This window comes from Sciurus vulgaris (assembly GCF_902686455.1).
Source record: "Sciurus vulgaris genome assembly, chromosome: 2".
Classification (NCBI taxonomy): domain Eukaryota; kingdom Metazoa; phylum Chordata; class Mammalia; order Rodentia; family Sciuridae; genus Sciurus; species Sciurus vulgaris.
The window spans coordinates 180,941,559-180,964,912 of NC_136462.1; the positions used below are offsets into that span (position 1 = coordinate 180,941,559).

Consider the following 23,354-nt stretch of genomic DNA (forward strand, 5'->3'; position numbering starts at 1 on the left):
ACGTGGGACAGAAGGAGTGAGACGTCAAGGGAGACTCCAGGGTGCTTGGTGGCAACCAGGTGCTTCCAATTACTGAGATGGGAATGACTGGGGGACTTTGGAGGGGTAGGGGCACCAAAACGGCCTGTTTAGTTGAAGCCATTAGTTACCAATGCATCTAATGAGATGTGTTGAATGAACTACTGAGGACATTCTTCTGCCAGTTCATGCTGGACACACGGATTTGGAGTTAGCAGTCTGTGATTGGTATTTAAAGTCAAGGGGCTTCAGAGGGATTCGTCAGAGTGGAAGACGGAAAAGAGAGGAGAAATGAGATCTGAAAGCAGCACCTGGTAACCTCATCTCTGGACTCGTGTGGAGGAGCAGCAGCCAGAAGAGTTGGTGGTCACAGAAGTTTCACTTAGGACGCGGTTCAGCTTCAGGAAGCCCAAAATAACTGGTTTAAACAGGACAAAATTGATCTGGTCAGTAGTCCAGGGCCCAGCAGCTTCCAGTTCCACACCCCTAAGATAGCTGCTGAAACCCGAGACATCGCATTCAAATTCCAGGCTGCGGGTGGAGAAGGATATACTCTTGAAGGAGTTTTCCCAGAAAACCCACACACTTTCCACTGATGCTTTATTGTGCAACGTTTAGCCGCTTTGCCTCTCCTAACTGCATGGGAACTGGGAGGTCGAGTCCTCTACTGGGGCGCTCGGCCGCCCTAAAGGACATTCGGGCTTCTCTTCGAAGGCGGAAAGGGATGACAGCTGTTGGTAGTGCCGATCTGCAGCCTCTGTCACAGAAGCCAGAAGGAGCGAGGACTCAAGGAGGAATCGTGGAGCCTGCGGACTGAGTAAAGCGAGGCAACCTGGACTCTGCTGGACTTGGCCAGGGCAGCGGTGCGGAGGGAGCGGATGCGGGGAGCAGGGAAGCGCCGGTGCTCAGCGGGAAGCGGGGTCGAGGGCTGTGAGTTGCTGGTGGGGCGCTGAGTGGCCTCGGAGGAGCAGAGGCCAAGAGCGAGGAAGGCTGGCGGCGGGAGGCTGGGCTGCGGGCGGACGCTCGGCGCTGCTGCGTTCTCGCCCCAGCCGCGGGCGTGCGCTCGAGTAGACGCCCAGCAGAATCCACCCAGGACTGGGGTCCTGCCGGCTTAACTCGGCAGAAGAGAGTTGGGCGCCTTGGCAGGTCATCCTCAGCATGGGCTGTGACTCGCCTCCGCGGCTGGGGCGCCCGCGGCGGAGCTGCCTGGAGATGCTCCGCCTGGAGGAGTGGCCGTGGGGACGCGGGGGAGGTTCAGACGGGCTGGAGCGCGACCTGGGGTAGACGGAGGACTCGGACAGCGACTGACTGGCGGGTGGGGACGGGGCAGGGCCATTCGCAGAGCCTGGTCGGCTGCTGGGATGGGGCGCGGGGCCGTGGGGATCGGCTGGAGGCCCGGGTCTGGGCGAAGACAGTGACTTTCTTCTAATGGACTGAGTTTGAGGAACCCCAGTGCTGAGGCGACCTTTGTTCAAGAGGCAGGGCCTCGACCTGAAGCCCGGAGGGACAGGCTGGAGTAGCCAGAGCAGAGATGGCACAGACACCCAGGGTGGCTGAGTACAGCTGAGGAGCAGCAGCCTCCCCAGGTGACTGCCAGCTCTGAGGACCGGCATGGGGAAGGCGGGGCTTGAGGACATAGGCGGGTTGGCGTGGCAACACTGGCCCTGTCCCTTGGGAGGTTGGGTTAGAACTAGGGAGTTCAGAGCTCCCCTGGCCAGAGATGGACGAGCGACCAGAGCCAGCAGGTGGAGGCCTTCTGAAGCCTGTGGCAGTGGGGTCGGTGGTCTTGGCCTCCACTTGCCCAGTGAAGACAGAGTCTGAGCTTGAGTCGGGGATTCCTGGGTGGGAAATTCCACTTGGATTCTGTAAACAGCAACGTACTTACTCAGAGATAATGACCCTGACTCAAACACCAACCCTCTTGGGTCCTCCCAGTGGAGTTCCATTTTACAAAGAGATCATCACCTTAAATAAGACACCACCATGGGCGGGGCTCCAGTTGGTCCAGAAGATTCCTGTTTCTGCCAAGACCCCAGGCCTTCTGGGTTGTGCACTGATCTCAACCTCAGAAGTAGGTTCCAATACTGTCTCCATTTTCAGATGAAGAAATGGACTTCTGGAGCGAGAGACATTGCTCAAAGGTATTCAGTTCGTGGTGAAGCTGCCTTAGACCCAGGTCTGTCTAGCCTGCCTGCCATACAAGCAAACGAGCAAACAGCCTCCCAGGAACTGTGTGACCTGTGAGATCACACAGTCATCGGTGGCCACCCAGCAGTGGTGCTCCACCCTCATGTGACAGGCCAGCCCTGGCCAGCTGTCTGCTTTTTCTCAGGCTCATGTGTCCAAGTCAGGAGCCACGGAACGGCAGGAATGAGAGGGTAGGAGTGGAGCTGCGGGGAGCATGCCTGACCATGGGCCAGACGCGTCTCAGAGCTGACACTCCCACACCTGTTTCTCTCAGCGCCCAGCAGCTATGCTTGCCACAGGCAGTCCCTGTGCATGGCCTGCAGTGGGAGACACGCCCTCTAATAGTGGCAGGCAGAGATGACACTATGGGCATCCAGAGGAAAGGTCACTCACTCAAAGGATGTTTACTGAGCACCTACCATGTGCCACACCCTGTCTCGTGCTGGGACAGAGCAGGAACCAAGCATCTAGAAAACCCTGGGGACTAGAGATGTGGCTCAGTGGCAGAGTGCTTGCCTAGCATGTACAAGGCCCGGGTTCAATCCCAGCACTGCAGTCAGTCAATCAAAACCCTGGCCATAGGGGCTCGCCTTTTAATGGAAAGGAAAAAGAAGAACAAAAATTTCAAAAATAACATTAAATTTAAAACCACAATGAGGTACACAACACACCAAAACAAATAAAATAAAATGAATGACAACACTAAATGGCGACAAATACAAAGCAACTAGAACTTCCATAAATTGTTGATAGGACTCCAAAGTGGAGAAATGGCTGGTAAACACTCCTGCCCACAACCCAGCAATGCCTGGGTATGTCCAAGCGAAACAAGAGAGTACACCCATACAATGACCGTCAGGAAACGTTCACAGCAGCTTTAATCAGTTACCAAAAACTGAAATCAGCCCAGTTACCCATCAATGGAAGAATGAATAAACAAACTGGTGCATCCATACAAAGGAAATTAGTGGGCAGGATGAAGAAAGGATCCTTGATATCTCCACCTCAGAGATGGAGGAGGAGGATTTCGGTACCCACGGGTGCCGCACCACTGAGCTACCCCACCCCAGACCTTTTACTTATTTTTTATTTTGAGATAGGATCTCACTAAATTGCCAAGGCTGGCCTGGAACTTGCCATCCTCCTGCCTCGGCCTCCTGAGTAGCTGGGATTTCAGGCGTGTGCCATCGAGCCCAGCCTAAGGTGAATGAACCTCAAAAACTTTATGTTGAGTTAAAGAAGTTAGACACAAAAGAATAACTACTGCCTGGTTCCATCTAGATGAAGTTCTAGACATGGCAGGCACGAGGCCCTGGGTTCCATCCCAAGCACCATGAAAAAAAATTATATGACATATTAGGTGATAACTGCTATGGCAAAAACCTAAGTAGCAAGGAGTAGGGAGGTAGATGGTGTGAGAGGGGCAGGGGCCGCAGTTATATAAGGCCATTGAGGAATTCTCCCTCAGAGGACTGTTGACCCAAGACTTGAGGAAGGTACACACAGAGATTTTGGAAGGATGTTCCAGGCTGAAACCAAGAAGGGACGGTGAGTAGACGAGGCCAGGGGAGCTGAGGGCTGGATCCTGAGAGCCTGGTGTGCCACCATAGTGAGGCCAGGCTGAAGGGCAAGGCCAGAGCAGGGGTACCTGCGAGGAGACAGTGTGACAGGCAAGAGATGGTGGTGGCTCTGGCCTGGAAGGCTGTGGTGGAGGTGGCAAGGCGTGGTCGGACTGCGGAGGTGCCTTGGAGGTGGAACCACAGGATTTGAGGATGGATTGGGTGTGGGACAGGTGGGGGGTGGTAAAGGAAAGGAAGGGGTCACAGATGATTTTGAGGTTTTTGACCTAAAAAATAGAGACAGAATAAATTACAATTGGAACACATTTGGGGGAAGATCACGGATTTGTTCTGGGCAGGTCAATTTAAGGTTTCTGTTAGACCTTCAGGTAGAGAAATGGAGGCCAGTCCAAGCCACTGGATTCAGATTAGATGCAGCAGCCCAGGGGCCAGTGACTGTTTGTTGATGTCAAGCAGAAGAGCGAGTGTACACCTTGGGGTCTGGGGGACAGCCCTCCTCCCCAGCCCCAGCTCTAGCTCCAGCTGCCTGACAGAAGACAGGTATAACCACTTCCCCAAGGCCACGGTTGACCCGGTTCTTTCTGCTGCCCTTAATGGCTCTGATCGTACTCAATATCCTGTGGCATTGTGACATTTGTCTACACTGACACACAGCTTTGGATCAAGAGCAAACTGAGACCCCCAGGACAGGTCTGTCTCTTTAGGAAAATAAGGTTTTATTGGGTTGCAGCCTGCCAATTAGGCCAAAACCAGAGACCTGGGGCTGGGGCGCAGCTCAGTAGCAGAGTGCTTGCCTGGCAGGTGTGAGGCCCTGGGCTCAACCCCAGCACTGCCAAAGAACCAAAAACAAACAAACAAAAATAAGCCCAGAGACCTGGTGACCTGAAAAGTCTAAAATCTCTACCGTCTGACACTTTAAAGGAACTTCGCTCACCCTTGCTTGAACCAAGATACTAAAATGAATCCAACTAACATGATATGTACATCGAGGGGAGTACCAATTTTTTGCTATTCTAAAAATTCTACAATAAACAGTTTTGGATTTTTCTTATTCTTGGTACTGGGCATTGAACCTAGGGGTCCTCAACCACTGGGCTATGTCCCCAGGCCTTCATAGTTTTTACTTTGAAACAGGTCATAGCTGAGTTGCTGAGGCTGGCCTGGAGCTTGTGATCCTCCTGCCTCAGACCCCCACGTCCCTGAGATTACTGGGGGTGCCACCACACCCACATTACAATAAACATCCTTAACCACGTTTCTTTGGCCTCCTGTGCATGTCCTCACGTGGGATTCCTGGTGTGTAGGACATGGGCGTCCTCAGTGTGGGCAGATTCTGCCAAATCAATCTCCACATGACTGAAATCACCCAGTGCAGCACATGGAGAGGTCCCATTTTTCCATATTATGCTAAGACTTGGTATCAGGTGCTGTCCACCTTTATTGATTACCAATCTTTATCATTTACTTCCTGTGATTCTCCTACCTCAGCCTCCCAAGTCTCTGGGAGTATGGGCCTATGCTGCAGGGCCCAGCAAATTAGATGGTTTTTTTGAGGGGTAGCTCTAAATTGTGGCGGGTGAGACCTGGGGCCCAGGGTTACGCCACATGCATCCAAGGTGGCAACTGGCAGAGAGCCAAAGGGCATGCTGAATGCGCCTTGAGAAAAACAGGAATCGTTTACCATTGGCTGTATGATAATAAGTTCAGCCGCTTAGCCTGTGGACAGATATATCTTACATGTATGCTTGAGCTCGTGATCGCTTGACCTTTAATAGGATTGGATGGACATATCTGATTACAATTGTTTATTCATGAGACTGCTTATATATTGAGGGTGTTATCCAAATAAAGCGGAAGCTGCTTCATGAACTTCTGAAGTGTACGTGTCGTTTGTCCCGTGGTCGGCAGCAAGCGGCAAGTGGTGGCCCATACGGGGATGGGTGAGCACTCAGGTAAGTAATAAAGGAGAAAATTTTTCACTAGCACAGTCAACTAGCAGTCAACTAGCAGGTTTCCCTATTTTAGGAAACGGTGGCCTTAAGGTTTAATGGAAGGTTCCCCTAGTGAGGGAACGTGACGGAAGGCTGTCCTAAGAGACAGCAAAGGACGTCCTGTAGTAAATCCTTATGTGTAAGGTGTTATTTGTGTTATCTTTTCTTGTTTGGTTTCTGTTTGTTGTTGTTGTGGTGATATGGACATTAGTTCATTGCTTTCTGACTTCCAAAAAACCAAAATTTCACGAACAGTTAAGAGAAGGGGAAAAAATATTAGAAACTGTAAAAGAACAACAATCAAGTCGAGCTTCTGAAAGAAAGTAGATGTTCAGACTCAGAACAGGGATGTGACTCTGAAGAACAGGAGCTATCTGAGACAGATCTAGAAAAGAAGTTCTCTCAGTGGCATTTAGCCCCTACCGTGCCGCGCCCTCCGGTGTATAATCCAGGTCACCACTCTTTTCCAAGTTGTAGGGGCACATGTACTTGCTGCACAGGGGCAGCCCCCAGACAGTGGGCTGATGTAGAATCTCGATCAGTGTCCCCAATATTCCCGGTATTTAAGGATCAAAACAATCAGAGATATCATCAAATATTAGATATAAAATTAATAAAACAGTTAAAAGAGGCAGTTATGTCCTATGGAGTACAAGCTGCATTTACCATTTCTTTATTAGAGAATGTTGCAAGTCAAAATCTTACTCCGACTGATTGGGGTAATTTAGCAAAGGTATGTTTATCTGGGGGACAAAATCTCATGTGGAAGGTGGCTAACCAGGAGTTATGTTCTGATACTGCCCGATGTAATGCAGTTGTGGGCAATCCTCAATGGAATCTAGACATGCTGAGAGGCCAAGGACCACATGAAGGGCAAAGTAATCAGATTAATTTCCACCCCAGTGTGTATCAACAAATTAGTGCTGCTGCCACTAAAGCTTGGAAAACGCTTTCAGGTGCTGGCGATCTTCAAGGACAGTTAGCTAAAGTTATTCAAGGTCATAATGAACACTATGCTGATTTTGTAGACAGATTGATTCAAACAGCAGGACGTATATTTGGAGATGTAGACCAGGCTATGCCTTTAGTCAAACAGCTTGCATATGAGCAAGCAAATAAATGGTGTAAAGAAGTAATAAGATCTTGGAAAAACAAAGACTTTGGAGCTTACTTAAAGGCTTGTAGGGATATTAATGAGACTTTTATTCAAGGTCAGGTGATGGCGCTTGCACAGGGTCTTAGAGGTAATACCAGCTTTCGCCCAGGCCAACAGTGTTATCAATGTAAACAATTTGGACACATGAAAAAGGACTGCCCCCAGGGTCCTGTGCCAAAACTATGTCCCCGATGTAAAAAAGGGAAGCACTGGGCAAGTGACTGTAAATCAACTAGAGACAAAGATGGTAACCCTTTACCTCCAAAAAATGGGAATCAGGGCCCCCGGCCTTGGGGCCCACAAATATACGGGGCTATCCAGTCCGTGCCTCAGATCTTATTAATAATTCAAATTCATGGGCTATAGTCTTTACTAGTACTTCTGCTGTGTTTGACAATCATTTGGCATCTGATCCTCTTCTCCAATTTTGGAGTCAACATCCTATAGTTTTCAATAAAGTCACCCGAAAAGAACCTATTACAGGAGCTACCCTTATATTTACTGATGGATCAAAAAATGGTATGGGTGCTATTACTATAGATAATGTTACAGAAACATTGCTGTTTAATACTCTATCTGCACAACAAACAGAACTATTAGTAGCTATAGAAGTATTCAGAACCCACCATGAGCCTTTTAACCTATTCTCTGATAGCAAATACGTTGTTAATGCTGTTCAAAATTTAGAATTAACTGGTCTGATTTCCCTCACCTCCACTATTACTAAATATTTACAATGCTTACAAAAACTTATCTGGGACAGAAAAGATCCTTTTTTATTGGGCATGTTCGGGCTCATACTGGCCTTCCAGGTCCTCTAAGTTTACACAAATGATTTAACAGACACGGCCACCAGAGACCCACACATCTTTAATACACTTGAAAATGCAAAATCTTTTCATTCCCCATGTAAATGCTTCCACTCTATGTACACACTATAAAATTACGAAGGCAACAGCTCGGGACATAGTCAAGTCTTGTGCTAAATGTGCTACACTTATTCCTAACCCCTCATTAGGAGTAAATACAAAAGGGCTTCAGCCCAACCATATTTGGCAAATGGATGTAACTCATTATTCAGAATTTGGAAAACTACCATTCATTCATGTGTCTATTGATACCTTTTCAGGATTTATTATGGCCTCTGCTCATACTGGAGAAAAAAACAAAGATGTAATAACACACTGTTTACACTCTTTCTCCATCCTGGGGGTTTCCAAACAAATTAAAACAGATAATGGTCCTGGATATACATCCCAGGCCTTTAAACAATTTTGTTCCACCTTTGGTATTCAACACGTCACGGGAATTCCCTACAATCCTACTGGACAAAGCATTGTTGAACGTGCCCACTTAATGCTTAAAAACATGCTTTATAAACAAAAAGGGGGAATAGGGGCATCATACAGATCCCCAAAAGACAAATGATCTGTTGCCTTGTTCATCTTAAATTTTTAAAATCTCGATTCTGAGGGCCAATCGGCTGCTGACCGTCATTCAGAGCCTAATAAAAAACATCTACCTCGAGTGCTCTGGAAGGACATTCTATCGGGACAATGGAAAGGCCGCATCCGGTGTTAATCTGGACCTGAGGGTCTGTTTGTGTTTTCTCACAGGACACACCATCGCCAATTTGGGTGCCAGAGAGATTGGTCAAGGCCTCAACAGAGACCCAAAAACAGAAAGAAGATGAGGAGGCTTCTCCCGCTGATGGTGTTGGTGATTTCTCACCAAGTTAATGGAGGAGACTCGTGTGAACTATGGGGGATAGTAAAGACGTGGCCCTATCCTGTACCCCTTACCAACTCTTCTGTTCTATATCCTCCTATTTTTATAACAATTGACCACATTTCTCCAGTCTGCTGTTCAATGGGGAAAAGAATGGTTTGGGCTTTTGTCCGTGGGAAGTTTATTGTGTGTTGTAGCTGTTCTGTGCATATAGTGTTTATACAAAATGTGTATACATCGGCGCAGAGAAACAGCCATTATTCGCCAAGCTCTCGTTGCAATTGATGCTGGCTCATCCCCCCAAGTCTGGTTAAACATGCAGGACCGGTAGTCAAAGATGGGTAAGATTCATGGGGAGCTCATACCAACCTAAGGAAATGAGGGCTAGAGCCTCATTGTCCAATGACAGGTAAGGCTGTTGCTCTGCCGTGGACAACCTAAGACAGGCACGCTCTCTTTTATAAACAGACGGGGAAATGTGGCGGGTGAGACCTGGGGCCCAGGGTTACGCCACATGCATCCAAGATGGCGACTGGCAGAGAGCCAAAGGGCGTTCTGAATGCGCCTTGAGAAAAACAGGAAGCGTTTACCATTGGCTGTATGATAATAAGTTCAGCCGCTTAGCCTGTGGACAGATATATCTTACATGTATGCTTGAGCTCGTGATCGCTTGACCTTTAATAGGATTGGATGGACATATCTGATTACAATTGCTTATTCATGAGACTGCTTATATATTGAGGGTGTTATCCAAATAAAGCGGAAGCTGCTTCATGAACTTCTGAAGTGTACGTGTCGTTTGTCCCGCTGGTCGGCGGCAAGCGGCACTAAATTTTTTTCTTTCAATTTGCTTAATATGTATAGGGCTATTCAGTTTGTCTCTTTGGTTTTTGAATCAGTTTTGGCAAATTATCTTTTTCTAGAAAATTACCTGTTGCATCTACATTTTAAGTTTATTGGCATAGGGCTGGGATTGTGGCTCAGGGGCAGAGCACCTGACTTGCCCGTATGAAGTACTGGGTTTGATCCTCAGCACCACATGAAAATAAATAAATAAAATAAAGGCATTATGTCCATTTCCAACTAAAAATACGTTTTTAAAAAACCCATAAATTTATTGGCATAAAGCGTATATTCTTGACGTTTCTGCTGTATCTCTATTTATGCCCCATTTGCACTGTTTATTGGTCTTTACAAATTTCCAGCTGTGACTTGTGGTCATGCTAGTGTTTTTGTCCTCTATGAAATCACTTTCTGCTCATTAATACCTTCCTTCCACTTTCTTTGGGTTTATATTGATACTACTTTATAATTGGACACTGCTCATTTATTTTCTTTTTCCTTTTTTTTCTTTTTTCTTTTCTTTTTGGTACCAGGGATTGAACCCAGAGGCACTTAACCACTGAACCCTTCCCCAGCCTTTTGTATTTTTCTTAGAAACAGGGTCTGAGTTGCTGAGGGTGGCTTCAAACCTGCAATCCTCCTGCCTCAGCCTCCCAAACCAGTGGGATTACAGGCATGCACCACTACACCTGGCTGTATTTCTTATTTGATCTAATATCAATAATAAGACTATAAATCTTCTAAATGCTATTTTAGTTGTCCCCATCCAAGTTTTTAATATGTAAACCTTTTTTTTTTTTTTTGTACAAGGGGATTGACCCCACATTGCTTAACCACTGAGCCAATTTCCAGCTCTTTTTACTTTAATTTTTTTTTCTTCTTTTTTTTTTTATTGAATCCAGGGCCTTGTGCTTGCAAGGCAAGCACTCTACCACTGAACTGTATCCCCAGGCTTACTTTAAATTTTGTGACAGGGTCTCACTAAGTTGCCTAGATTCTTGCAAAATTGCTGAGGCTGGACTCAAACTTGAGATTCTCCTGCCTCATCCCCACAAGCTGCTGAGATTACAAGCGTGGGCCACTATGCCCAGCTGTATACTAATTTTTGTTTGATCTATGTTCCTCATTTTTATGATTCTCATCTTTGAGTAAAGAGTTATTTCAAAGTAGCTTTAAATTTACAAATTTTAGAGCTTATTTGGCTCTTGTCTGTAGTAAAAAATTGTGGTCTGTATGAAATGTACTATTTGATATCTGTTTTGGTCTTAGAGCCTAGTAGGTGTTTTTTGGTAAATAATTATTGTGTCTGAAAGTAATATGTGGATTCTATACAAGTCCAGTGATTTGGATTGTTGATTGTATTAAAATTATCTGTAGTCCTTATTTGGTCTATTAGTCACTCTAAGAAGTCTCAGTTCTCCCACTGTGATGGACTTGGCAATTTCTCTCGTATCCTCTCATTTTGCTGTGTTTTCTATGTAGTTAAGACTTTTTTTTTTTTTTTTTTTTTTTTTGATGCCAGAATTGAACTCAGGGACATTTAACCACCGAGCCACATCCCCAGCACTTTTTTTTTTTTTTTTTTTTGTATTTTATTAGAGACAGGGTCTCACTGAGTTGCTCAGTGCCTTGCCACTCCTGAGGCTGGCTTTGTATTCACAATAATTCTGCCTTAGCCTCCTGAGCCACTGGGATTACAGGTCATTGTGCCCAGATTCAGCCTCAGCCTCATTTTTAAATCCTGCAACATACACTTTAGAACTAAGAATTGTCCCTTTCATCATATTGTACTGGTCCTCTTAATCTATAATGAATGTCCTTGCCACGCCTGGTGCACATGCCTGAAGTCACAGTGACTTGGGAGGCTGAGGCAGGAGGATTCCAGATTTGAGGCCAGCCTTAGCTCCAAATTTAAAAAAAATAAAAAATAAAAAGAGCTAGGGATCTAACTCAGTGATAAAGTGGCCCTAAGTTCAATCCCCAGTACAAAAAAAAAAAAAAAAAAGAAAGAAAGAAAAAGAAAAAGAAAAAAAGAAAAAAGGAAAAAGAAAAATACCCTTTGCCAATAAGACAATTTTTTTTTTTTTTTTTTTGGTGGAGGGTAGTCCTGAGGATGGAACCCAAGGCCTTATGCACGCTAGGCAAGTGCACTACCGTTGAGCTACATCCCCGCCCTGCTTTTTCTGTAGGTATATTTTTTGTTAGTATTTCTCTGTACAGCAATTTCCAGCTTTTTACTTTTGATGTCATTTATTTTTGTGGTTCTGAGAATCAAACCCATGAGAGTGCTCTACATGAGCCATATTCCCAGTCCTTTCTGCTATATTTTAACAGCCTTTACTATTCAGTTTACTTTTCTGCATTGGCAGTTATGCTTTACATCTTTATCTTTCAGTGATTCTTCTTTTAATTTTGAAATACACACTTGACTAAGCCAGACAATAATCAACATATTTATCCTTTCCTCAGACAAATCAGGCTCCCTAGAACATTTTACTCTATTACCCTCTCCAGTCTAGCGTTGGTCCCATGCACCTCGTTTTTATACCCCACAAAGTAATCATGTCTAGTCATGATCCATATTGTTTGTTTAGATTTATCTATGTGTTTTTCATTTTATTTGCTCATCACTTTCCATTTAATGTCTTCCTTTTGAGCCTACGTGTCCTTATTACTTAAGTCTATTTTTTTATGGGGGGTACTGGAGATTGAACCCATGGGTGCTCTACCACTAAGCTACACCCCAGGCCTATATGTGTGTGTGTGTGTGTGTGTGTGTGTGTGTGTGTTTGAGTCATGGTCTCTCTAAGCTGCTGAGGCTGATATGGTACTTGCCATACTCCTGCCTCGGCCTCCTGAGTCACTGAGGTTATAGGCATGCACCACCACACCCAGTTGAAGTAAATTCTTATTTATTGTGGTACCGGGAATTGAACCCAGGGGTACTTTACCACTGAACCACATCCCCAGCCCTATGTTTTATTGTGAGACAGGGTCTTGCTAAGTTGCTTAGGTTCTTGCTAAATTGCTGAGGCTGGCCTTGAACTTGCCTTCCTCCTTACCTATGAGTCGCTGGGATTGCTGGTGTGCACCATAGGGTTTGGCTGAAATAAATTCTTTAAAAATTATTTCAGTAATGTTCTTTTGTAAAATCTTTTGTAACTATCTTTTTCCTCCCTAACTCTGAAGATCATGGATTAACAATTGGTTGACAGTATTTTCCTGTCAGTGATTTGAAGATACTATCACATTTTATCCTGGCTTCTGTACTTGCTGCTGAGGAGTCTGTTGGTGGTGCAATTTTTTAGTTAATCTGTCCTGTTTTGGTAGTTTTTAAGATTTCTTGCTGGGCGCATGAATGTAATCTCAGCCACTCCAGACACTGTGGCAGAGGGTTGCAAATTCCAGGTTGGTCTTGGCAATTTAGCAAGACCCTGTCTCAAAATAAAAAGGGCTGGGCGTTGTCAATCCCCGAGTGCCAGGGAAGGTGGGGGAAGCCCTTAGTCTTTGGAGTTCTGCAGATTCACTGCAAAAAGTGTAGGTGTTTTTATTTTTATTTATCCTGCGCTGGATTTTTTTTTTTTTTTTGTGAAGATCCAGGTCTTTAGTTTTCGAAATCCTTCAACTGCCTATCCACAGTCTGTCTACTCTTTCCTTCTGGAACCCTGACTGGACCTACTTTTTAATTGTCAATTCTCTTGCTTATTCTCCATCACCCTGCCTCTCTGGATAAATGGATCTATCCGCCAGTTCAGTGATTTTTTCTTCTGCCGTGTTGGATCCACTGTCTTACCTCACTCCATGAGACTTGGATTTCTATGGCTCCATTCTAGAATTCTTTTAAAACCTAGGTGTCCTTTCTAAAGTCCTGCTCTTTCTGCAGGTCTACTGCCCCCTTTCGTTACCTAAGGTGAGCTCGGTGAAGGTGAAGGGTAGCGGGCCTTTGGCTCGCTGATGAGACCCGCTCCAGGACCGCACAGACTCCGAGCAGAATTTGGAGGGAGGCAGACAAGCAGGGCCACCCCGCGATCCGCCGGGGGCCTCACTTCAGTTTGGGCCTGGGTAGGCGTTCGCGCCGGCCGTGACGTCACGGGACTGTGACGCGCCCCGGAGCCCCGCCCCTTCGCGTCCCGCGCCGGGAATCCAGGCTCTCTGCGCCGTGACGTCACGAATCCGGGCGGGCGGGTTTTGCGTCGGCCCAATGGGAGCAGCGCGCCGGCCTCCCCTTTAAGGAATGTTGTGACCTGACGTCACCCGGGCGAGTTACCTCCCGCAGCCGCCGCCGCCGGGCTCAGCGCGAGCCCCGGAGCCCTTGAGCGCGAGCCCCGGAGCCCCCGGAGCCCCGAACCGCAGACACATCCCTAAGCAGCGCGCCCCGATCCCCAGCAGCGCGCCCCGCCGGGCCCGCGCGATGCCCTCGGACCGGCCTTTCAAGCAGCGGCGGAGCTTCGGTGAGGCCCTGTGGGCGACCTGTGAGGGGGGCAGACGGCGGGCCCAACCGACCCCCGACTGCCGCAGGTGACGTCAGCTCCGTGACGTCAGGCTCTGGCTAGACCCCGGGTTGGGAGGTCACTGTCCGGCGGGAGTGCCTCCCTACCCACCGTGTCCTTTGCCAGGGGCTGTGGGGCCGACGGCCCCGGGGGAGGGTGCTGGGGCGGGCCCGGAGCCGCCCCTTGGGGACCGGCGGGGCGGAGCCGCGGGGAGGGCCCAGGCCCGTCCAGCCTCACGCTGACCGCCATCCGCAGCCGACCGCTGTAAGGAGGTGCAGCAGATCCGCGACCAGCACCCCAGCAAGATCCCGGTGAGTCCCGCGGCCCCCTGGCCCCGCCCCGCCCAAGCCCCGCCCCGGGCTCACGCGTCCCCCGCCCGCCCCACTCCAGGTGATCATCGAGCGCTACAAGGGTGAGAAGCAGCTGCCTGTCCTGGACAAGACCAAGTTCCTGGTCCCGGACCATGTCAACATGAGCGAGTTGGTCAAGATCATCCGGTGTGTGGGCAGTGGCCAGAGGGGGGCTTGCGTGGGGCTCGGGGCTGGGTCCCCGCTGACAAGGGGCTTGAGTGGGGTCGGGGTGACGGAGCAGGGAGCTGGGCCGCTGTGCTGGGAGACTGGGAAAGGTCAAGGTCGGAGCTGGAGTCAGTGTCCCGAGGTGAAAGCCTGTAGGAGGGGCAGAATGGGTGGGGAGCTGGGGACTTGGGATCATTCGAAAGAAAGGGTCAGGCCATCACAGACATGCCCTCCTGCCCCCCCACCACCAGGCGCCGCCTGCAGCTCAACCCCACGCAGGCCTTCTTCCTGCTGGTCAACCAGCACAGCATGGTGAGCGTGTCCACGCCCATCGCGGACATCTATGAGCAGGAGAAGGATGAGGATGGATTCCTCTACATGGTCTACGCCTCCCAAGAAACCTTCGGCTTCTGAGCCAGCAGTAGGGGGGGAATGGCCTGGGAGTTGGGGGGGGGCCGGGTCAGGCTCTGCCCAGGGAGCTCCTGACTCCTAAACTAAGCTGCCTCTGCCCCTGGGGGGCTGGGCAGGGGTGTGGCCCCTAGTTAGGGGGAACCAACCAGCCTATTCTGCCCCTGGGTGGGTTCTGGGCCAGTCATGTTAGGGTTGACCCCTTGGGTGCTGGCTGGGTTGGGGGAGGGTGGGGAGTGGCCCCCAGCACCCCTGCTGTGTGGTTTATCTTTTTTTTTTAGGCCCCTGCCTGTCTGCCCACCTGCCCCTCACCCATTTGTGGCTCTGCCCCCCTGCCTGGACCTGTCCACCCCTGAAAGACTGGCCCTTGGCTCCCCCATCTCCACATGGTGTATGGATCTGTGGTCATTGTCCCTCTGCAGAATAAAGATTGTTCAGGCCTGCCTGGCCCTTTGCCTCCAGCTGCTTGCTTGGGATTAGGGGAGGGCTGCTGGGTGGCTGTCCCCACACCCATTTTAGCCCCCAGCACACTTGTGCTCTGTGGCCTTCCTTTTCCTTCTGGAAACCCACACCTCTATGTAGTGTACCATAGCAATATTAGAGGCCAGCTCCCCCATCTCCCCAGCCCATCCCCAGTGCGATGTGGACGTGGTCCCAGGGTAAATATCTTTATAACAAAACATTTTATTTATTAAGTAGCCACAACCTATCAAGCACTGCTCACCTGCTTCCCCTTTCCTGCCTGGGAGGGGGTTCCTTGGTGTGCAGGGCCACAAAGTAGGGGTCCAAGTGGGGGTACTTCCAGCTGTTCCCCACAGGCCTTGGTGCCAGCCATGGGCCCCCTTTGATGCCAGAGATTTGTGTCCCCGGACTCGAACCTCTTTTGCCAGAGGACTTGCCTGCTGGCAACTCTGGATATGGAGCCTGGCCCAGCTTCTGGCCCTTCCTCATTGAAGTCTGTGCAGCACTGTGCCCAGCCTACTTGAGCACAAGCATGGCCTCTGTGCCGTCCTTAGCTGTCAAGTAGAGACCATGTGTGAGGTAGTACTCCCGCCGCAGGAAGGCGTAGAAGTAATCAGAAATGAGCAGGATCTGGGAGGAGAGAGAGGGTGTGAGAAACTGTGGGACATCTCCCTAAACCAGGGCTCCTGTGGGGTTGGATAGCTGTTAGGAGGCAGGAGACCCCCTGCCTGGCATTTCCTGTCAAAGTCCCAGCTTGTCCCTGGACCAAGAACCAAGGCCCTGCCCAGAGAAACCCAGAGCCCATACTTGACCTGCAGATTTTTCTGGGCCCTCAGCAAATGTGTATACTCTGCCTCCTGCTCTCCGTCCAGTTCATACCTCTATCCCAAAATTCGGCCTCTAGATTCCAGACCTGTGCATATGAAACCAGAGGCCCGTGAGCCTCACCTCACAGGTATTCACCCACTGGTCCCCATCATACTCCTCACATTCCTGGGCAATCCTGCTTCTCCTACTGGGTACCTGTCTTCATCTCCTATCCAGGAGCCTGGGCCACAAAAATCACTTGACACTTCTCCCAAACACCAAGAGAGCAAGGCCTGACACTGCTGCCTCCTCCACCTTCACACCCACCATTCCTACCCATCCTCACAGCCACTACCCTGGACAAAGTATCTGTCATCACCTAGACATCAACAAAACCTTGTCCCTGGATGTTCTACTGCCTAACCTGTCCTCATATTGTGCTTCCTGGCAGCTGGAGGGAACTTTTCAAAACAAATCTGATCATGTTACTGCCCGGCTTAAATTCCTCTAAAGGCTGCCCAGCCTCTTAGGTGAAGATCAGACTTGGGCTCTGAGGCCTTGGTACCCAGTCCCTTCCCGCACACATGCAGCACCTGTACCACCTCACCCCGCTGCAGGATCTTTGCTACTTCCTCTGCCAGGAATGTTCTCTCCTTTTCATCTAGTCAACAGCTGTTTGCCCTTCAGACCTCAGGAAGGGTCACTTACCCTTTAGATTAGGTCCTGGCCCCATTAACCTCTATTTGCTGGCACAAATTACTTAAATTGCAATTTTACATTCAGCTGTGTGACTGGCTCCATCAGGACAGGGCCCTGAGTGGTTGTGCTACTAAGATATCTTTGTGCCCAGCTCAGTCTGTCCCACACTGGGCCACAGAATCAAAAGCAGTAGAGCAGCTTAGCCCACTGTTGCCCTCAAGGGAGGCCCAGAGAGAAGCAGGGATTTACCAAGCTCCCTGCACACTAGACTATGAAGTCTTATAATTCCATTCAGCCCAAGCTGCCCAAGACCCTGGTGCCTGGAGTTTTGAAGGATGAGGGGATAAGGGCTCACTGCTGTGGACACCGTGGTTCTCAGGCACTTAGAGGCCTTTCTGAGAGTCAATATTAACCACCTCTTGGCAAAGCTGGAAAGACTGAGGTCTAGAATAAGGGAAGGCACTTGGCCAGAGTCCTGAGGCACGTCAAAGGTTGAGCTGAGCCTGGGATCTAGGCCTCCAGACCAAGAACAGTGTCTGGGCAGCTTCTCATTTACTGAAGATAACTTGGGAGCAGCTAAGGAGAGCTGGGAGGGGCTGAGAGCACTGAGTCTCAGACCCATACTGCTATCCCATCACCATAGGAACTCCCCTGCAAGGGTTAATATTCCCATTAATGGGGAAATTGAGACTCAGAGGGTTCTGTTGGTCTAAGGGTACACCTGGGGAGTTGAACTATTGGCATATAGTTCAACCCATAGTTGAACTATTGGGTCTAGTCTGCCAAAGGACACAGGGCTCTGTGGGGGATCAGCAGAGCAGACAAGCCAGGCAGGCCTGAGGCCTTGCCCATAGCTACCCAGCCTGGTGACAGCAGCAATGACCATAGCAAAGGCCAACCTCATATCCTGGGGTCCCCTTTCTCACCCAGGCCCCAAGATGCCCTGTCTGGGGAAGGGGAGCCTGATCTCTAAACCAAGCTAGTGAGGGGTAGATGCAAAGTCATAATTCACAACCAACCAACCAAACAAACAAAGCCCTCAAGTGTTACAAAATCAGCTGGCTAAGGCAAGGACAGTCAAACTATTAGGTGATTAGGCTGACACATAAAACTGCCATTTTTGCAGTTATTGAAAAAATGTTTGAATATTGGCAATTTCATATCCTTTAACATGAAATTGGAGGGTAAAAAAGAAATGCAAATAGTAGAGTAAGCACTGTAATTCCGAAGTACCAGAACAAGTTACTATAAGACCTTACCAAGGGGCTGGGGTTGTGGCTCAGTGGCAGAGCACTTGCCAGGCATGTGTGAGGTCCTGGGTTCCATTCTCAGCACCACATATAAATAAATAAAATCAAACACAGGATCTACTGACAACTAAAATAAATACATATATGTGTGTGTATACACACATCTATGCAAATAAAGACTTTACCAAGCTACTCTTTCCTCATGAACCTTAACTTTATAAACTATGTACATGTATTTCCTTGATAAAAACAATTTAATTAAAAACAACCAGCCAATAAATAAATGAAACAATAAATAGGGAAGAAGAAACAAGTATTCCCTTCAGAAAAATTCCAAACAATATACACAGAACAGCCCTCTAGGGGGTGCGGCTTAGGTCTTGCCCACTTCCCTGCCCGCAGGGTGGGCTGCATTTAGGGACTCTTTCCTGCTTGGGAGCAAGGAAAGGGAAAGAGTCATTCTTCTGTGGAGAAACCTGACAAACACTACCTTAAACAAGTGCTGAGGGTTGACATCAGCTTGAGGTCACAGGGCTAGCCCATACCCCACAGGACGCAAGAAGGACACCTTGCCCAATCTTTCCAAAAATCCAAACCCCAGGCTAATAAGCCTCAGACAAACCTAACATTCCACAAGATACCTGGCCATGCTCAAGACTGTCAAGGTCATGAAAAATTAGGAACTCCTCACAAGGAACAATGAGGAACAGAGCAGAGGACCCTGGGGAGACATGACCTAAAATGCAATGTGGTCCCCTGGATTAATCCTTGAAGTGGAGGCAGGCAGAAATGGGGGGAAAAAGTCCCCATCAACCTTGGCATGCAATAATGGTAATGTCCCAGGATAGGTTTTTTGTTTTTTTCCCTGGGGACTGAATTCGGGTGCACTCTACCACTGAGCCACATCTCCAGCCTTTTTTATTTTTTATTTTTTTCTTGCTGAGTTGCTTAGCACTAAGGTGCCAAGTCTGGCTTTGAACTTGCGATCCTCCTGCTCCAGCCTCCTGAGTCACTGGGAATACAAGTCACTGTGCCTGTTCCAGAGTAGGTTCTTAGTTTGACAAACACGCCATGCCATTTAAGATGTTAACAACACAGAAAAGTAGGTGTGATGTGGTCTCTCTGTACTATCTTTGCAACTTTCTTATGACTTTTAAATGATAAAAAAATAAATAAATAAACTGTTGTTACATGTAACAACACAGATGAACCTTGAAAACATCCTGGTAAGTGAAAGGCAGCTTTGGCAAATGCACATATAAGATTTGCATTTTTTACTGTATGTCAATTTTTCATAAGTAAAATGTAAATTAAAATACTGAATCCTAGTTAATGACATACATGCTGACATTCAGCAGGATATATACTGATGTCTGCACTCCAATTTGAGATAAGGTCAAAAAATAAGTTGAATTTTGTGACAGGGCAAGCACATTAGAATGTCAGTGGTGGAGCCCAGGCGGTGGGTGTTCAATGTGTGGAGATCTGCATAATAAAGGGGGTGTGGGGAGGGCCTCTGCTTACTTGGGTACAGAGTCCTTAGTGTCATCAGTCCTGGGTGGGCACTCCACCCCAAGGGAGAGGATGCCAGGCTGGCCTGGAGCTTGGCTCCTTCAAAGGGAGGCCCGTGGCTGACGGCAGGTTCGCCGAGACAACCTCTTCTGACCTTGGGGCTTTCCACTGTGAGGAAACGGAATTTCCCAGAGACCCTGTGAATCAACCCACATAGCAACTACAGACCCACAGTCCCTTTGCCCACTCTGGGCACAGCAAGGTGGGTAAGGCGCAGCAGAAACAGCAAGGGCAAGTAAGTGGCTGTATGACCCCAGCAAGTCACTTCCTTTTCCTAAACTTCATTCCCCTCATCTGTAAAACAAGAGTATTAAGCTCCAGTTTACTGCACACAATGGTCGGCTGTTTGTCCCTCTGTGCCTTCAGACACCTGAGGCCTATTCCTGGAAGCTGCCCCACCTATAGTGGCTGAGCACCTGCCTCTCCCCTCCCATCAGTCCCTAAACCCACACATACTTCCTAGGCAGCCCCTTGTCTCCCACCACAGCCACCTCTGCTGGGAGGCCTCCCTCATCTCCTCAGACCCCTGAGGGACCTTGTCTTTCACACATATGCCCATGAGTATGCGCACACACAGGCATGCACAAGAGCCCTGCACTGGCCAGCTCAGTGGCCACTGCTGCCCTCTGAACCACATCTATCTACGCCCTGATACTCCTGCTTGCCCCCCAGAGGCATCACTAGATTTCCCTAACCCTTACTCAGTTATGTGACCTACATGGGATAGCATCTGCTCTAGCTCTGTGGCCCTAGACCTGGCAAAGGGCTGAAGCTCTCTGGCACCATGTGCTGATTCCAACTCTCTGGATACTGCACTCCAGGGACAGCTCAGTCAAATCACAGTCCTCTCAGTGGCAGCCATGAGGGCTCCAGGGCTGTGCCCCTTTGAGTATGGTAGCCAGGGACACACAGGGACACTGTCAGAACATGCTCCACTACAGGGTGGGACAGAGGATAGATGGGGGAATGAGCACTTCCTCAGGATGTGCTCCGAGATAGGCTATTTAACAGCAAAAACACTCTGCACAACTGACAATGGCAACCATGAGAGTCCCCAAGAATGACAGTGTCTCCAACAGAAGCAAGAGGCCTGAGGAACCAGGACATGCCTGTGTGACCAAATGTGCCCACATTCCATCTGGGGTCTCTAATCCTCATGCAAGGTTTGGTGGTGGGTCATGTCAAGCGCACATGGCAGTAACTTGGCCATACCTGCCAGTCTGAGACCACCCAAGTTTTCCCATCACCCCACACACCTTGGGCTCTATACCCATGGTGGGTGCCGTGGGATGTACCTCAAAACCCTGAGAGTCAGCTCTCCCAGTTTACAACTGTCACTCAGGCAGGAAGGAAGATTCTTTTTGGAAAAGGCAAATAAGTGTGTGAAACTTCAGAGCTAGTGGAGGGGGTTAATACAGTGCATCCTAAAGCTACGGGACTCACGACAGCAGCCTTGACCAAGCCTGGGGGCTGCAGCATGCTGGAGAAGCACGTGTGGTTCCCCAGGCATGTCCTGGTTCCCCAGCCTCTTCCTTCTGTTACAGACACTGACATTCTTGGGGACACTCATTGTTGCTACAAGTGCAGCCTCTGGCCACCTGCCTGGAGTCTAGGAAAGTGGGGGCCAGAGTAGACTGGCGGCAACTGTGCAGCTGGACGGAGCTGTAGCATGACCAGCCAACTCAGGGCCAAATGGACACAGTGTGGGAGGGGATGGCAAACAGATCCACCCTCCACCTGGACCTTTCTCAGGGCTACAAGGTCACCAGGCAAACTGCAGACGGGGGCCACAGCAGCAACTGCCCTTTCCAACTCTCAAAAGCCTTACCGTCCAACTCCATGCATAGTCCTTATGACCTCTGTTTCGAGTAAGGAAATCACCACCTCTCACCAGACTATAGCAGCCTCCTCTGACACCCTGGATTCCTGGCTCCACCCCTCACCTCTGACCTCCTTTCAGAGTGAGGTTTTTATTTTTTAAATTTTTCTTATAATTTTTTAAAATTGTAGATGGACATGATAGCTTTATTTTATTTATTTATCTTTATGTGGTGCTAAGGATTGAACCCAGGGCCTCACACGTGCTACGCAAGGGCTCTACCACCAAGCTACAGCCTAGCACCAGAGTGAGGTTTTAAAACCATGAATCTGATCATATTTATCCTCAGCATAAAACTAAAGGCAGTGCAGGTCTCATCATAATTAGTCTCCCAAGGGTCAAGTGGCTGTAATCAACAGTGCCCTGAAATGTTCTCCTTTTTTCTTAGGGGGGTGGATACTGTGGATTGAACACAGGAGCACTCGACCACTGAGCCACATCCCCAGCCCTAGTTTGTATTTTATTTAGAGATAGGGTCTCGCTGAGTTGCTTAGCATCTCACTGTTGCTAAGGCTGGCTTTGAACTCATGATCCTCCTGCCTCAGCCTCCCAAGCTGCTGGGATTACAGGCGTGCGCCACAGCATCTGGCTCTCCTTTCTTATCAAGTGGTGTGGCCAGTCCTACATAGCCCCTGGCGGCACACAGCATCCCTCCCTCCCTCCTTCCCTCCATCTGTTCCTCTTCTCCAAGTCTCTCTACCTGGAAACTGGTTAGATCCTACTAGTCCCTCAGGACCCACTTAGAAACAATCTCCCCAAGAAGCTTCCTCATCCCTGTCACACTGCCTGGTCGTGCCTCTTTTTCTTTCTATCCACGGACTGTGCTCCTTGGAAATGGGGCTGTAATCTCATTCACCCTTAGCAGAGTGCTTGGCTCATAGGAGGTATGAAATATTTGTAAATAAATGAATTAGCCTCCAAGGAACTATGTGACTTGCCTAAGGCCAGGAGAGATGGGGCTGGGAGTCACTGTGGCATTGGGATTTAAAAAGCCTGGGTCTCCCTGCTGGCTGCCTGCTGTGTTCGGCCTTGCCTTTTCTTATCACTCAGACTGTAGTGAAGGAAAGGATGGGGAGACACAAGCTTGGGATGCTTATATTGGAGGGACAAAGGAATGAACTACAACACTGACAAACTGACACCAGTCGAAGAACACAAAGTGAAAATGTACACCAACTGATGAGGACAGGGCTACCAGGCGACACTGATCTTCCCCACACACCCAGGATCCTACATCCCGAACCAGGCACAACCTACAAGAATAAACCCAAACCCAGGCATCCCCAGCAGTAGAAAGGAGACAGTCAAGTCAGGGTCAGCCTAGTATCTGCAGGATCTTTCGTGCAGGGAGGGGTTGTGGCTGGTCCCTCATGACAAACTGCTTTTAGAACAGCATTCCAGATTTCCCGACCCTGCCTGGTAGGGCAGATATAGGATGGGCAAGGAATCTAGTTTGGACGCAGACACAGCCATCAGGATAAATGGGGAAAGGGACCTGGTTCTGATCCTCCTGGAATCATGTAGGACCAGCATAGACCTGACCCTGATGGAAACACAGGCTGGAACCAGGAGGTTAGTGTGTACAGCATTACGTGTAATCACTGGGCATAGAACACAGCTTTGATCCCAGCTCGTACCACTCAGGGTTTGACGATTTATCACTAAATGTCTCTCCTTGGTGTTGGCGATATGCTGGTAGTACAAGCCATGTCCAGATGGACACGGGGCCTGCCCTAGTGGAACCTGCAATCTACTAAGAGGATGTGATA

General features: G+C 48.8%; 2 protein-coding genes across 4 annotated transcripts in view; one reads left to right on the top strand and one right to left on the bottom strand.

Annotated features, from left to right (window-relative positions):
* The first annotated feature begins 13,730 nt into the window (after window positions 1-13,730).
* MAP1LC3A (microtubule associated protein 1 light chain 3 alpha) lies at window positions 13,731-15,365 on the top strand. The gene is made up of 5 exons (XM_079128408.1): window positions 13,731-13,954; window positions 14,249-14,304; window positions 14,384-14,490; window positions 14,760-14,929; window positions 15,198-15,365. Exons 1-4 carry the CDS (start codon window positions 13,915-13,917, stop codon window positions 14,920-14,922), a joined length of 366 nt encoding a protein of 121 aa, XP_078984534.1. The 5' UTR covers window positions 13,731-13,914; the 3' UTR covers window positions 14,923-14,929; window positions 15,198-15,365.
* The window catches only part of PIGU (phosphatidylinositol glycan anchor biosynthesis class U), an 88,843-nt gene continuing 80,600 nt past the window's right edge, over window positions 15,112-23,354 (bottom strand). For all 3 annotated transcript variants that reach the window (XM_079128299.1, XM_079128298.1, XM_079128301.1), the window contains one exon: window positions 15,112-16,008. In XM_079128299.1, coding sequence (XP_078984425.1) covers window positions 15,895-16,008 — 114 coding nt within the window. In that variant the 3' untranslated portion in view covers window positions 15,112-15,894. The remainder of the gene's footprint in view (window positions 16,009-23,354) is intronic.